Source organism: Bos javanicus, chromosome 10, assembly GCF_032452875.1.
Source record: "Bos javanicus breed banteng chromosome 10, ARS-OSU_banteng_1.0, whole genome shotgun sequence".
In the NCBI taxonomy this organism is placed as follows: Eukaryota; Metazoa; Chordata; class Mammalia; order Artiodactyla; family Bovidae; genus Bos; species Bos javanicus.
In genome coordinates, this window is record NC_083877.1 from 72,154,267 (window position 1) to 72,168,489 (window position 14,223).

The window sequence follows — 14,223 nt, forward strand, 5'->3', positions numbered from 1 at the left end:
GTTTATACATATATATCCTGTGACCTTTCTATGATTTATTCAAAGAAAATAATCTAAGATAGCAAAATATTTATATAAAAGAATATAGTAGCATCATTTATAACAGCAAAAAAATCTGGAAGTAACAAAAATGTTCAGTGTGAGCTAAATAAACTAAATAAATTAAAGCATACCCATGCAAAGACATATTATAAGTCATCTCAAATAAAATATATTTAATGGCATGGAAAAATATCTTCAAGGGCATATCAAGTGGAAAGAAAAAGACCCAAAGTAATATACATAGTATGCTTCAAATTTGAAGGAACAAACAAAAAGAAAAAAAAACACATATGCATAGAGAAAAAAAAAATACAGTAGTATATGTAGTATCAGTTATATCTGGGTGGTTGGTATTTTTGCTTCTTTTATATTTTTCTCCATTTTCCAAATTTTCTACAATAAGTGTATTTGTTTTATATTTAAAACATATTTTAAAACCAGGCATGCACGGTGAGTTAGCCAGAGATGCAAATAATCCAAATAATTTATTTGACTAGTATAAAAATCTGATATAACTTGTTACTCCCATTTCTTAGGAATAATATAAATGGCAAATACCTGTATCTCTCTTTTCCAACCATTGATTGCAATTTGATTGTTTCTGTGGGGTTACTAATCTAAAATACAATAAACAACATTTTTATATTATTTACTGAGTTAAGCATTTCAGAAAATAAGTCAATTTCTTATTTTTAAAGGTTACCTGAACTGCATAACATTTTGTGAATTTTTAAAAGCCGTAACATGTGTACATTTTGGATGGTTATTCACAGCAGAGTCATTCAATACCTGAACAAAAGAATTAAGCATTAGAATTGACTATACGAAACAATAAAATGTTTTGCTTGCCATGGCTACTCAGGGCTCTCAAAGAACACTGTCATCCACCTCATCATCACTATTATTATCAACACTGACGAGTACAAACATTAAATGAAACCACTGCATACAAAACATTAAGTCAAACACTGGGAAACAGAAAGGCTTAAGAGTCTCAAGGAATTCGATGTTTTTGAAAAGTATACTTACTATGCCTGATAGTATACATACATTTAAGGTAAACTTAAAATTTTGTCTTCCTTATTCTTGATTAATAAAGGGAATCTTAATTCTTAATCTAATTAATTTATGTTCAGTTCAGTTCAGTCGCTTAGTCGTGTCTGACTCCTTGCAACACCACGGACTGCAGCACACCAGGCCTCAATGTCCGTAATCAACTCCTGGAGTTTACTCAAACTCATATGTCCATTGAGTTGGTGATGCCATCCAACCATCTCATCCTCTGTCGTCCCCTTCTACTCCCGCCTTCAATCTTTCCCAGCATCAAAGTCTTTTCCAATGAGTCAGTTCTTCGCATCAGGTGGTCAAAGTATTGGAGTTTCAGCTTCAGCATCAGTCCTTCCAATGAATATTCAGGACTGATCTCCTTTAGGATAGACTGGTTTGATCTCTTTGCAGTCCAAGGGATTCTCAAGAGTCTTCTCCAACACCACAATTCAAAAGCATCAATTCTTCTGCACTCAGCCCTCTTTATAGTCCAACTCTCACATCCATACATGACTACTGGAAAAACCATAGCTTTGACTAGATGGACCTTTGTTGGCAAAGTAATGTCTCTGCTTTTTAATATGCTGGCTAGATTGGTCATAAATTTTCTTCCAAGGAGCAAGCATCCTTTAATTTCACGGCTGCAGTCACCATCTGCAGTGATTTTGGAGCCCCCAAAATAAAGTCTGTCACTGTTGCCACTGTTTCCCCATCTATTTGCCATGAAGTGATTGGACCAGATGCCATGATCTTAGTTTTCTGAATGTTGAGTTGTAAGCCAACTTTTTCACTTTTCTCTTTCACTTTTGTCATGAAGTTCTTTAGTTCTTCTTCACTTTCTGTCATAAGGGTGGCGTCTTCTGTATATGAGGTTATTGATATTTCTCCCAGCAATCTTGATTCCAGCTTGTGCTTCATCCAGCCCATCGTTTCTCATGATGTATTCTGCATAGAAGTTAAATAAGCAGGGTGACAATATACAGCCTTGATGTACTCCTTTCCCTATTTGGAACCAGTCTGTTGTTCCATGTCCAGCTCTAACTGTTGCTTCCTGACCTGCATACAGATGTCTCAAGAGGCAGGTCAGGTGGTCTAGTATTCCCATCTCTTTAAGAATTTTCCACCGTTTATTGTGATCCACACAGTCAAAGGCTTTGGCATAGTCAATAAAGCAGAAGTAGATGTTTTTCTGGAACTCTCTTGCTTTTTCAATAATCCAACGGATGTTGGCAATTTGATCTCTGGTTCCTCTGCCTTTTCTAAATCCAGCTTGAGCATCTGGAAGTTCATGGTTCACGTGTTGCTGAAGCCTCGCTTGGAGAATTTTGAGCATTACTTTACTAGCGTGTGAGATGAGTGCAATTGTGTGGTAGTTTGAGCATTCTTTGGCATTGCCTTTCTTTGGGATTGGAATGAAAACTGACCTTTTCCAGTCCTGTGGCCACTGCTGAGTTTTCCCAATTCGATGGCATATTGAGTGCAGCACTTTCACAGCATCATCTTTCAGGATTTGAAATAGCTCAACTGGAATTCCATCACCTCCACTAGCTTTGTTTGTAGTGATGCTTCCTAAGGCCCATTTGACTTCGCATTCCAGGATGTCTGGCTCTAGGTGAGTGATCATACCATCACGATTATCTGGGTCATGAAGATCTTTTTTGAATAGTTCTTCTGTGTATTCTTGCCAAGTCTTCTTAATATCTTCTGCTTCTGTTAGGTCCATACCATTTCTGTCCTTTATTGTGCCCATCTTTGCATGAAATGTTCCCTTGGTATCTCTAATTTTCTTGAAGAGATCTCTAGTCTTTCCCATTCTATTGTTTTCCTCTATATCTTTGCACTGATCACTGAGGAAGGCTTTCTTATCTCTCCTTGCTATTCTTTGGAACTCTGCATTCAACTGGTATAGTTCTAGAAGGTCTTGTAAGTCTTCATAGAATTGTTCAACTTCAGCTTCTTCAGCATTACTGGTCGGGGCTTAGGCTTGGATTACCATGATATTGAATGGTTTGCCTTGTAAATGAACAGAGATCATTCTGTCGTTTTTTAGATTGCATCTAAGTACTGTTGTAGTACTTGGATGCAGTATTTGGATGCAATTAATTGATGCTTTTGAACTGTGGTGTTGGAGAAGACTCTTGAGAGTCCCTTGGACTACAAGGAGATTCAACCAGTCCATTCTAAAGGAGATCAGTCCTGGGGTTCTTTTGAAGGACTGATGCTAAAGCTGAAACTCCAATACTTTGGCCACCTCATGCGAAGAGTTGACTCATTGGAAAAGACTCTGACGCTGGGAGGGATTGGGGGCAGGAGGAGAAGGGGACGACAGAGGATAAGATAGCTGGATGGTATAACCGACTTGATGGACATGAGTTTGGGTGAACTCTGGGAGTTGGTGATGGACAGGGAGACCTGGTGTGCTGCAATTCATGGGGTCGCAAAGAGTCGGACACGACTGAGCAACTGAACTGAACTGAACAGATGTCTGTGTCTCTAAATCCCCTATACCCTCTAAAATTGAATACAGGAAAGGAAAACAAGTTAAAAGAGTAAATCCTGAAACCTTCTTTTTAAAACATGTATGACACATATAGCAGAACTAATATATTGTTTTTAACTTTAAATTTTATGTAATGTTTAATCACTGCTTTACTAATGTTTACTAATGTTATACTGTTAGTTTCAAGTCTTTCAATCTCCCCGAGTCACTCATTTTTAAGAGTTACTGATTTTTCTTATTTTACCTGTAATTAAAATATCTTTAATAGGAAAGTTTATCCATTTATTTTTGTTATAACAGCCATTGGTCTTAATTCTGTCATTTTTATTTTGCTTTTGTTGTTGTTGTTCAGTTGCTCAGTCGTGTCCAACTCTTTGCGACTCCATGCTTTTCTGTCCTTCACCATCTCCCAGAGCTTGCTCAGATTCGTGCCCATTGAGTCAGTGATGCCATCCAACCATCTCATCTTCTGTCATCCCCTACTCCTCCTGCCTTCTATCTTTCCCAGGATCAGGGTCTGATTTACAATGAGTTGGCTCTTCACATCAGGTAGTCAAAGTATTGGAGCTTCAGCTTCAGCATCAGTCCTTCTGATGAATATTCAGAGTTGATACCCTGTAGGACTGACTGGTTTGATCTCCTTACTGTCCAAGGGACTCTCAAAGAGTCTTCTCCAACACCACAGTTCAAAAGCACCAATTCTTTGGCGTTCAGCCTTCTTTATGGTCCAACTCTCACATCCATAATGACTACTGGAAAAACCATAGCTTTGACTACACGGACCTCTGTAGGCAAAGTAATGTCTCTGTTTTTTAATACACTGTCTAGGTTTGTCATAGCTTTTATTCTAAGAAGCAAGTGTCTTTTAATTTTGTGCATGCAGTCACCATCTGCAGTGATTTTGGAGCCCAAGAAAATAAAGTCTGTCACTGTTTCCACTGTTTCCCCATCTATTTGCCATGAATTGATGGGACCAGATGCCATGATCTTTGTTTGCCTCTCAGACGACATTTGACAATATCTGGAGATACTTTTGATTGTCATAAATTGCAGATGAGGTGCTACTGGACTCTAGTGGATCAGTAGAGTAATTAATTTTTCCTGTGGACAACCCCACAATAAAGAACTAATTATCTGATCTAAATGTCAACAGTGTCACTATTGAGAAACTCTGATCTAAGGTTTGACAGAATTCACCTGAAAAATTGAGTCTGAAGTGTTCTGAAGGGCATGTGTGGTAGAGGGAAAAGGGAGGGAAATAAAGGAGAAAAGAAGGAAATAGGCATTTATTTACATTTCAGTTTCATTTACATTTCTGTTTCTTATAAGTTATTGATCTATTCATGTTTTTTTCAGTCTAGCAATTTATATTGTCCAAAAAATTTTCCATCTCACCTAAATTTTCAAGTTTGTTGGTATATAATTTTACATAGTATCATCTTAGGACTTTGAAAAGATTTCTTTCATAGATGTATTGATATACACTTTTCCCCCACTTTATACTTTTTTTTATGATGGGGGACTTCTTTTTTCTGTACACTTGCTGAAACTTATTAGCGTTTGGCTATATTAATTAACCTAATTTCTAAATTTCATACATTTCTGCTTTTCTCTGTTAATTCCTACTTTTTTGCATTTATTATTTTATTTTTATATTTTAAGTTAAGCTTTTCATACTTTAAGTTCAACATTTCAGATTAATACTTAATGTTTGGCTGATTTTAATCTTCCTTATTTTCTAATATGCTTGTTTTCAAACATAAACTTCTCTCTGATTTCACAGGTTTGGGATTATAGTATGCTTTTAAATAGTTTTTAAATTCTATTTTGATTTCTTCTATAACCCAAAAGTAATTCAAAAGCATGTGAATTATGGCAGAATAATTCACATGTGAAGAAGAACTAAAGAGTCTCTTGATGAAAGTAAAAGTGGAGAGTGAAAAAGTTGGCTTAAAACTCAACATTCAGAAAACTAAGACCATGGCATCCCGTCCCATCACTTCATGGCAAATAGATGGGGAAACAGTGGAAACAGTGGCTGACTTTATTTTGGGGGGCTCCAAAATCACTGCAGATGGTGATTGCAGCCATGAAACTAAAAGATGCTTACTCCTTGGAAGGAAAGTTATGACCAACCTAGATAGCATATCGAAAAGCAGAGACATTACTTTGTCAACAAAGGTCCATCTAGTCAAGGCTATGGTTTTTCCAGTGGTCATGTATGGATATGAGAGTTGGACTATAAAGAAAGCTGAGTGCAGAAGAATTGATGCTTTTGAACTGTGGTGTTGGAGAAGACTCTTGAGAGTCCCTTGGACTGCAAGGAGATCCAACCAGTCCATCCTAAAGAAGATCAGTCCTGGGTGTTCATTGGAAGGAATGATGCTGAAGCTGAAACTTCAATACTTTGGCCACCTGAGGCAAAGAGCTGACTCACTGGAAAAGACCCTGATGCTGGGAAAGGTTGAGGGCAGGAGGAGAAGGGGACGACAGAGGATGAGATGGTTGGATGGTCTGGGTGGACTCTGGGAGTTGGTGATAGACAGGGAGGCTTGGTGTGCTGCAGTTCATGGGGTCGCAAAGAGTTGGACATGACTGAGCGACTGAACTGAATTTCTTTTTACTCAACCAAATAGTTTTTTGAGGAGAAGGCTATGTTTTTGTTTAACTTGTTTAACTTTTTTGATGTTGTGGTTAGTAAAGATAGCAGCTTTTTAGAATGGAGGACATATCCTTTTTGTTTTTAAAAATAGTCAATTTTGGTGAATACTGCAAACAAAATTTAACTGAATTATGTGTATGTTGGGCACAAAGCTTACTATTTGTGTTAGATCCTCTACATCCTTACTTATTTTTCATCTACTTGATTCATTCTTGTTGGCAGAAACTGCTAGTTTTTCTATCTTCTTCAAAATCGACATTTCCTTTATGTTCTGATTTAAAAAGTAAACAAACAAAAAGCCCATCATGTTTGTCACCTCTCTGCAGATAGAGGTAACCATGTTATAAAATTCTTGTCAATGAAACATTAACATAAATTATTTAAGGAGCTTCCATGAAATATCCTTAAAAATGAGGCTGACTCAACAAGACTTTTTTCTCCTTTTTCTTTCCTCCCTAGGAGGAAGCTATGATAGCAAGTTGTAATGGTTATTCTGACCATGAAATAACTTTGAGGTAAAAGTTTAGCATAAGGATAGCAGGAAAAGAAAACATCAGTGGAACTCAAGAAATGATGACATTATGGAGATGGTGCCACAATTTCCCTCTTCAATCTAATTCCTTGAGAAATGTCTTTTAGATTTTGGTCTATTGGGTACAGTGATTGATATTTTCAAATATCTTTTATTTTTAGAAGTAAAGGACACGGCTACAGTATATGCTCAGGCTACCATACAAAACTCTTTAAGTTTTTCATATCCTGAGATTGTACTAATGGCTAGTTTAATATATTTATAACACACACACACACACACACACACACACAAACACACACAGCCTAAATGCAGTATATTCACTATACCATTTAACGCAAGCATTTAATTTATACTATTAAAAAAGAAATACCTACATGTGCATCATTTTCTTTTTGCTTGAAGTCAATATTGGCAAGCTCTGACTGACTCACAGAACTTTCTTCTTTTTTATCTAGATTATTAAATTGTACAACTTCAAATCAATTCCAGAAATAGAATCAAATGTCATGTCCAACATTTAACCTCACCTTGTAATTTAAAAAATCAAGTTACAAAATATTTAATTTAAAGTAAAGAATTATGAAATTATTACATAATCTTAATTCTTCAATATATAGTAGCTATTATAATAACCATGTATATAAAATGAAAAACAGCTGATTAAAAAGAAATAAGTAAATTTTTTAAATTAAATTTTAAAAAGTAGCTGACAAAACTACATATTTATAATGTGGAACCAAAGAACAAAGAGTGGTGATGTAAATGACTGGGGAATAAAACAGCTAGTGTAGTTAACCTAGCACAATGTAGTTAATCTATCCATCAAATAAAACATGATTTAAATGTCTCAGTGACTAAGTCACAGTATCATTACCACAAGTCTCACCACCATGGGGTCGCAAAGAGTCAGACACAACTGAGTGACTTTAATCATACATACTGATAATACAACTTCTCAAATGAAAAATATACAATTATTCATCCTCTTCTGATAGCTGGAAACCAGACTAAAACTCTTTTTTAAAATAAATCATGAGTGATTTCTCTCTCAAAAAGAAAAATATTATGTATAGAAGGCACATCTTGCTTGCTCTCAGAAAGAACCAAAGTGGCACTTTATGAGTCTATAAGTCTCCAGTATTGTTAGCTCTTGCTTACACTAAGTGATAACTAAAATTGCTCCTTTCTTTCTTTTATATGTTCTCAAACAAAACTAAGTTTTTGAATAATAAACAGATACTGTACCTATAATTCTTGGTTCTGAAGAATGCATCTTTATTGGTTTTATTAATTTCTGAGATTCATATGGAAGAAATAATTGACTGTTTTGAAGGGTTTTGTTCAACATAAGTACAGGTTGTGGATCTTTTTCAAAAATTCTAAAGATAAGAGTGAATAATATTAAATATTAGCTAAGGGAAAATTAGCATATTTTAAAATTAGAAGAGCTATTTTGATATTATATAGCTAAAACTCCTCAAATTGTATACAATATGTAATCAATTTTAAATGTAGAATATCTGTTCATATAAAGAAAGGGAGGGATTGGGGGCAAGAGAAGGGGACGACAGAGGATGAGATGGCTGGATGGCATCACTGACTCGATGGACATGAGTCTGAGTGAACTCCGGGAGTTGGTGATGGACAGGGAGGCCTGGCGTGCTGTGATTCATGGGGTTGCAGAGTCAGACACGACTGAGCGACTGATCTGATCTGATCTGAAAGAAAGTCCTATTTTAAAGTTTACCTATACCATTCTCTCGGGGCTTCCCTGGTGGCTAAAATGGTACAGAATCTGCCTGCAATACAGGAGACCCTGCTTGGGAAGATCCACTGGAGAAAGGAATGGCTACTCTCTCCAGTATTCTTGCCTAGAGAATCCCATAGACAAAAGAGCCTGGCGGGCTCCAGTCCATGGTGTCGCAAAGAGTCCGACATAACTTAGTGGCTAAACCCCCACCATACCTTTCTTTCAATTCCTTTCTCTTTTCTACGTTTTTACTTTTTTCTTCTAGAGTTTCTGGAAGATTCTTCATTTCATAATGTCTTGCAATCTGCTAAAAAGAAAAATGACAAAGCAAAACAAAATAAATACCTGCAAACATTTGGTTATCTTAACTAATGAATATGATTTTTTTCTACATAATCACAAGATTTATATTTTTGGTAGTACTAACAATCTTTTGGTTATCTTAACTAATGAATATGATTTTTTTCTACATAATCACAAGATTTATATTTTTGGTAGTACTAACAATCTTTTAGTGAAAGTTACTAAAACAGTCAAAATTAACAATAAATCATACTCCTTTTATTTATCCTTACAACTCCATTAGGAAACCTAGATTTCAATCAACTTTCATTCTTTTTAAAAAGGACAATCAGAAGCAATGGAAACGTTGATTCCCTACATAGAGATGTCCAATAGTTACTATATATTTTAAAGAAAGTGACACCCACTTTCTTCTTACTATAATGATATTACTGTTATGTGGAACCTCATGCTTACGGATGATAAATATACCACCTTTAACACAATTTTCATAAAATTTAGAAAATTAGCCATTCAACTTTTTCTCAAAATTTGGAAGTGACTTTGGTGGCTCTCATACTCATCAATTAAAGCCACATTTCAATAGATAACACTAAAAATATATTCAAGAAAATATCATGTATCATCAGTCTTAAAGGCTAAAAACTAGTTCTGTCCTAGCTTTATAAAGACTTTAGTCATAAATTTTCTACGTTAAGTTTTTTAAATCATTTAATAACTTGTTTTCCTTTATGAGAGCACTGCTGTAAGCTCTGTTAATGCCTTTAAATATCTATTATTAAGCTCCAACTTGCTCTTTATCTTCTTTTCTTAGCACTCAAAGAAAGTTAAACTATTTCCCAAAACTCAGAGTTGAATATCAGTTCAGTTCAGTTGCTGAGTCGGTGATGCCATCCAGCCATCTCATCCTCTGTCGTCCCCTTTTCCTCCTGCCCCCAATCCCTCCCAGCAAATATACCTAATACCTAAAAACATTTTGGCTCCAAAGGTAATCTGAGGCACATAAATTATTGAGTTGCTTTAGAAATAGCTCTTCTTAGGCTGTCATCTAACATACCATTACACTTATACATTAACACACATATTAGAAACATATAACAAAATTAATACCTGGTTTAAATAATTAATTTCTATTTCCATGTCATCTACTTCTTTCTTCAAGTCACATGATCTTTTGGAAAACTGGTTAGCATGTTTAAGAATATCTTGTGTTTTATATCTCAAATTAACCCTTTTATGTTAAGGAACTATGTAATATAAATAACTTTCACATTTATAATATAAGTACTATATAAAAAATAATTAGTATTATATAAAATTAATTATATATATATCATATACACAATATGAATAACAGTATCTGAAAACAGCAGAAAGACTAGTACAAACATCTGGCAAACTGTCAATTTACTGTTTGTCTACATTATATACTTAGCTTAAAAATAACATTTCATCAAAATACATGTTAGGATTTTTTCTTTCAGTTAAATTTTTTCACAGGGCAGTTTTTACTTTTATTTTTAACCCGTTTATCATGTCATTTGGCATGATGAACATAATCAAGTCCAAACTTAACTGCTTCAGTTTCTGTAATTTATTTGTTCCAAGATCAACATTATAAATCTACTCAGTCTTCCTCTTCTTGCTCTTTATGGTCCATCTGTGCACCAGGAGAACTCAAAAGAGAGCTATATCTTCTGTTTGAACTTTCTGCTTGAACTAGATTTACACTCAATTTGAAGTAGAGAATCTCTCAACTGCTAACAAACATTCTGCATGAGTAGTAGTTTCTACAATTTCCTAAGTTACTCTGTAATCCATTAGGAAAATTTTTAAATGTTTAATGCTAATGAACAAGAACTCCAGAGAAAATCTTTGCCAGACCTTTCCTATTTCACTAAAACTTAGGATTTATATGCTAGAGTATAAAATTTCAAATGAACATTATTTATAACACTATGCTATTATCATAATATCAATTTAAATTTTTTAGATACATTTAACTCCTAATCTTCAACTCTCCCCACCTTCATCACCTCTTCATGTCATTTCTACAATCCAAGTCCCTAAACCCCTGCTGTGCCTTCTGCATCTACCACCAACCTCTGCCTCTTCCCACTGAAAAGTTAAAACACTCAGTTTAGCAGAGGAAATGGACATGCAAACAAGTAATTCTAATGCAGTGGCAATGTATTAGATCAGCAGCAAATGAACAACTAAGTATAGAATAAGCTAAAACCCAAACATGAAGAGAGCAAACAGCAAACAGCAAAGGAGTTAAAAGGATGATTTAGGATGAAGCAGAATGAAGCAAGGTAGAATGAAGGGATAAAGAAGACTTAGTGCAAACAGTGGAGTTATAATCTGATAGGAAAGCATATGAAGGATTGTGGAGGTTGGAAGAGGATTAAAGTTCCAAGTTCATCATGGGAGAAGATCTCCTTGACAAAGAGATGAGACTTAGACCAATTAAAAATTACTTAAGCATCTAATACAATGCCACTGTATTAGAATTACTTGTTTACATGTTTGTTTCCTTACCAAACTGTGAGCTCATTATAAGAAAGCTCTGTATCTTCTTGAGTACTTCCTGCCACAAAGTAGATACCCAGTGAATTGTGACTCACCTCCTTACCACCTTCCATCCTAATAGAAATAATCAACTGATTTAATTGAAACTCTTTGGTAAAACAAAGCAAAATAACTTTTTCATTGGTTGGGTTGCCAAGTTAAGCCACTTAAAGACAAGTACATATACCACTTCATTTGCATTAAAATTTCTTGCTTCTGATGACATGCACATATATGAAAACTAATTCCAGATGACCTTTAAAGTAATCTCTTAATTTTTTAATTAAACAAAAAACCAAATCAATGTAATAGTCACAAGGAAACACAGTAACAGCTAGAATACAGAAATAATACTTATCAAATAAAAATTCTAAGTAGAAATACTACTGTGGATACATATGTAGTGTCCAACTGGTAAGTGATGGAAAGGGAGAAGGCACTGCAAAACAAAACCATATTTTAGATTGATTTATTATATTATTTTCACTACAAGGGTAATGTTATTAAAACAGTATGTATCAAAAATACGTATGTATCAAACAGTATGTATAAAAAAATTAATACCTAAAAATTCCATAAAAATAGTTTCATTCACTTTCAGTTGTTCAGTACTTGCCAACACTCTGTTTTGAATTTCTTCATATTCTCTTTTCTTCTCATAATATTCACGTGAGAGGGGTGTTTCTGAGTATTTTAGTTGGTATTGCTTTAAAACATCTTTATACTGACATATATAACCATGGTACATTTTTCTGTTAAAAGAAATGGTATCAATATAACAAAAGTGCATCTAAAAACTTTCTAAAATCACTTGTTAAAAACTACTAAATTAAGCATAAAAGACAAGTTAAAAATCTACTTATTTTTGCTTCACTCAATACTGTCTGCCCTTTAAACTTTTCTTAACTCTATTAAACTTTCCAATTCTCTACTCTTTTTCTTCACTACCTGAGTTACTCACTCCTTAATCCTCTTCAATTAAAATTCTACTTCCACCATTCTAATGAATCCACCCTTCCCAAGGTTACCAATGATCTAATTTGTCCAACTTAGTGATCTCTTTTCACTTCTCATCCTACATGACAATGCAGAACCTGGTTCTTTTGATTACTTCTTGAATCTCTATTCTCCCTGAGTTCTAAATCTCTATTCTTCCCAGTTTAGCTACCTTTATAACTATGCCTTTAAATATCCTTAAGTTTTCTAAGCTAAAATTATCACTTTCTATGTGGCAGAACTTTGGGTTCACAATCATTCTTGCATATTCCACAACTGTTTTATAAGAAAATTTCAGCACTGTTTGGAGGAACTCCTCCAGTACAGTTCAGGTAGAGGTGAATGATCATCTCTTCAAGAACCAGTCTTGAGTGAGACGGTCAATTCTTGTAAAAAACGTATTAACTCTTCCTTCTTACCTGAACTTTGCTTAATCTACAAGACAAGTCAGTTACTATGATCTATGGGCCAAATCTAACCTGCTACCTGTTTTTGTACAGTTTATCAGCTAAGAACAATTTTTACATTTTTAAATTATTTTTAAAAATCAAAATAATAATAATAATACTTCATGAAAGTTAAAGTGAAGTCACTCAGTTGTGTCCGGCTCTTTGCGACCCCATGGACTGTAGCCTACCAGGCTCCTCTGTCCATGGGATTTTCCAGGCAATAGTATTGGAGTGGGCTGCCATTTCCTTCTCCAAAATACTTCATGACAGATCAAAATTAATGAAAATCAAGCTGCAAATGTCCATAAATAAAGTTTTATTAGAACACAATACTTACATATTGCCTACAGTTGCTCTTATACCAAAATACCAGACTGGAGTAGCTGTGACAAAGACTTTAACATTTAAAAAGCCTAGAACATTTACTATCAGGACCTTTACCAAAAAAAGTTTGCCAGTCCTCACAACATTGAACATGTTCAATCCAGGTTCACTGCAAAACCATATTCTTGAGAGAAGAAAAAGATGGCAGAGTAGAGGGACAGGGAGCTCATCTCTTCCCACAAACACAACAGAACTACATCTACAGGTAGGATGATTCTTATAGAATACCTACTTAAAGCTTGCAGAAGATCTCAATTAAAGCTACAAGGAAGACTACCATGTAACCACTGCTCCTGAAGGAGGACTGAAATCTGAGCCAATTATCTGCACTCCCACTTTGGCATGGGGTGAGGCTTGGGCAGGTTCTCATGCAGGTGGATTTGTGAGCACACTTATATGCCTCATCCCTTCATAGATCATAGCCTTGTTGTGGCAAAGGACTGGCATAACTCAATGGAGCTATCAGCCATGCTGTTCAGGGCCACCCAAGATAGACGCATCACAGTGAAGACTTCTGACAAAATGTGTTCCACAGGAAATGGCAAACCACTCCAGTATTCCTCCTGCGAGAACCCCATGAACAGTATGAAGAGACAAAAAGATATGACATCAGAAGCTGAGTCCCCCAGGTTGGAAGATGTCCAATATGTAACTGGGGAAGAACAATGAACCATTACTAATAGCTCCAGAAATAATGAAGTGGTTGGGCCAAAGCAGAATTAGCACTCAGTTGTGGATGTGACTGATGGGGAAAGTAAACCTCGACACTGTAAAGAACAATAATTGCACAGGAACCTGGAATGTTAGCTCCACAAATTAAGGTAAATAGGCTGTGGTCAAACAGGAGATGGCAGGCGTGAACATCACAGTTTAGGAGTCAGCAAACTAAAAAGGACTGGAATGGGTGAATTTAATTCAGATGAAATGGTCTCCTTTAGGATGGACTGGTTGAATCTCCTTGCAGTCCAAGGGATTCTCAAGAGT

At 35.3% G+C, this 14,223-nt stretch overlaps 1 protein-coding gene across 2 annotated transcripts in view; it reads right to left on the reverse strand.

Annotated features, from left to right (window-relative positions):
* The window catches only part of C10H14orf39 (chromosome 10 C14orf39 homolog), a 49,374-nt gene that overhangs the window by 20,857 nt on the left and 14,294 nt on the right, over nt 1-14,223 (reverse strand). The window contains exons 6-13 of one of the 2 annotated variants that reach the window (XM_061429050.1): nt 11,975-12,162; nt 11,807-11,849; nt 9,950-10,070; nt 8,752-8,843; nt 8,032-8,165; nt 7,161-7,237; nt 746-831; nt 601-659 (exon numbers count right to left, since the gene is read on the reverse strand). In XM_061429050.1, coding sequence (XP_061285034.1) covers nt 601-659; nt 746-831; nt 7,161-7,237; nt 8,032-8,165; nt 8,752-8,843; nt 9,950-10,070; nt 11,807-11,849; nt 11,975-12,162 — 800 coding nt within the window. The remainder of the gene's footprint in view (nt 1-600; nt 660-745; nt 832-7,160; nt 7,238-8,031; nt 8,166-8,751; nt 8,844-9,949; nt 10,071-11,806; nt 11,850-11,974; nt 12,163-14,223) is intronic. The other variant, XM_061429051.1, reaches the window with a different exon arrangement.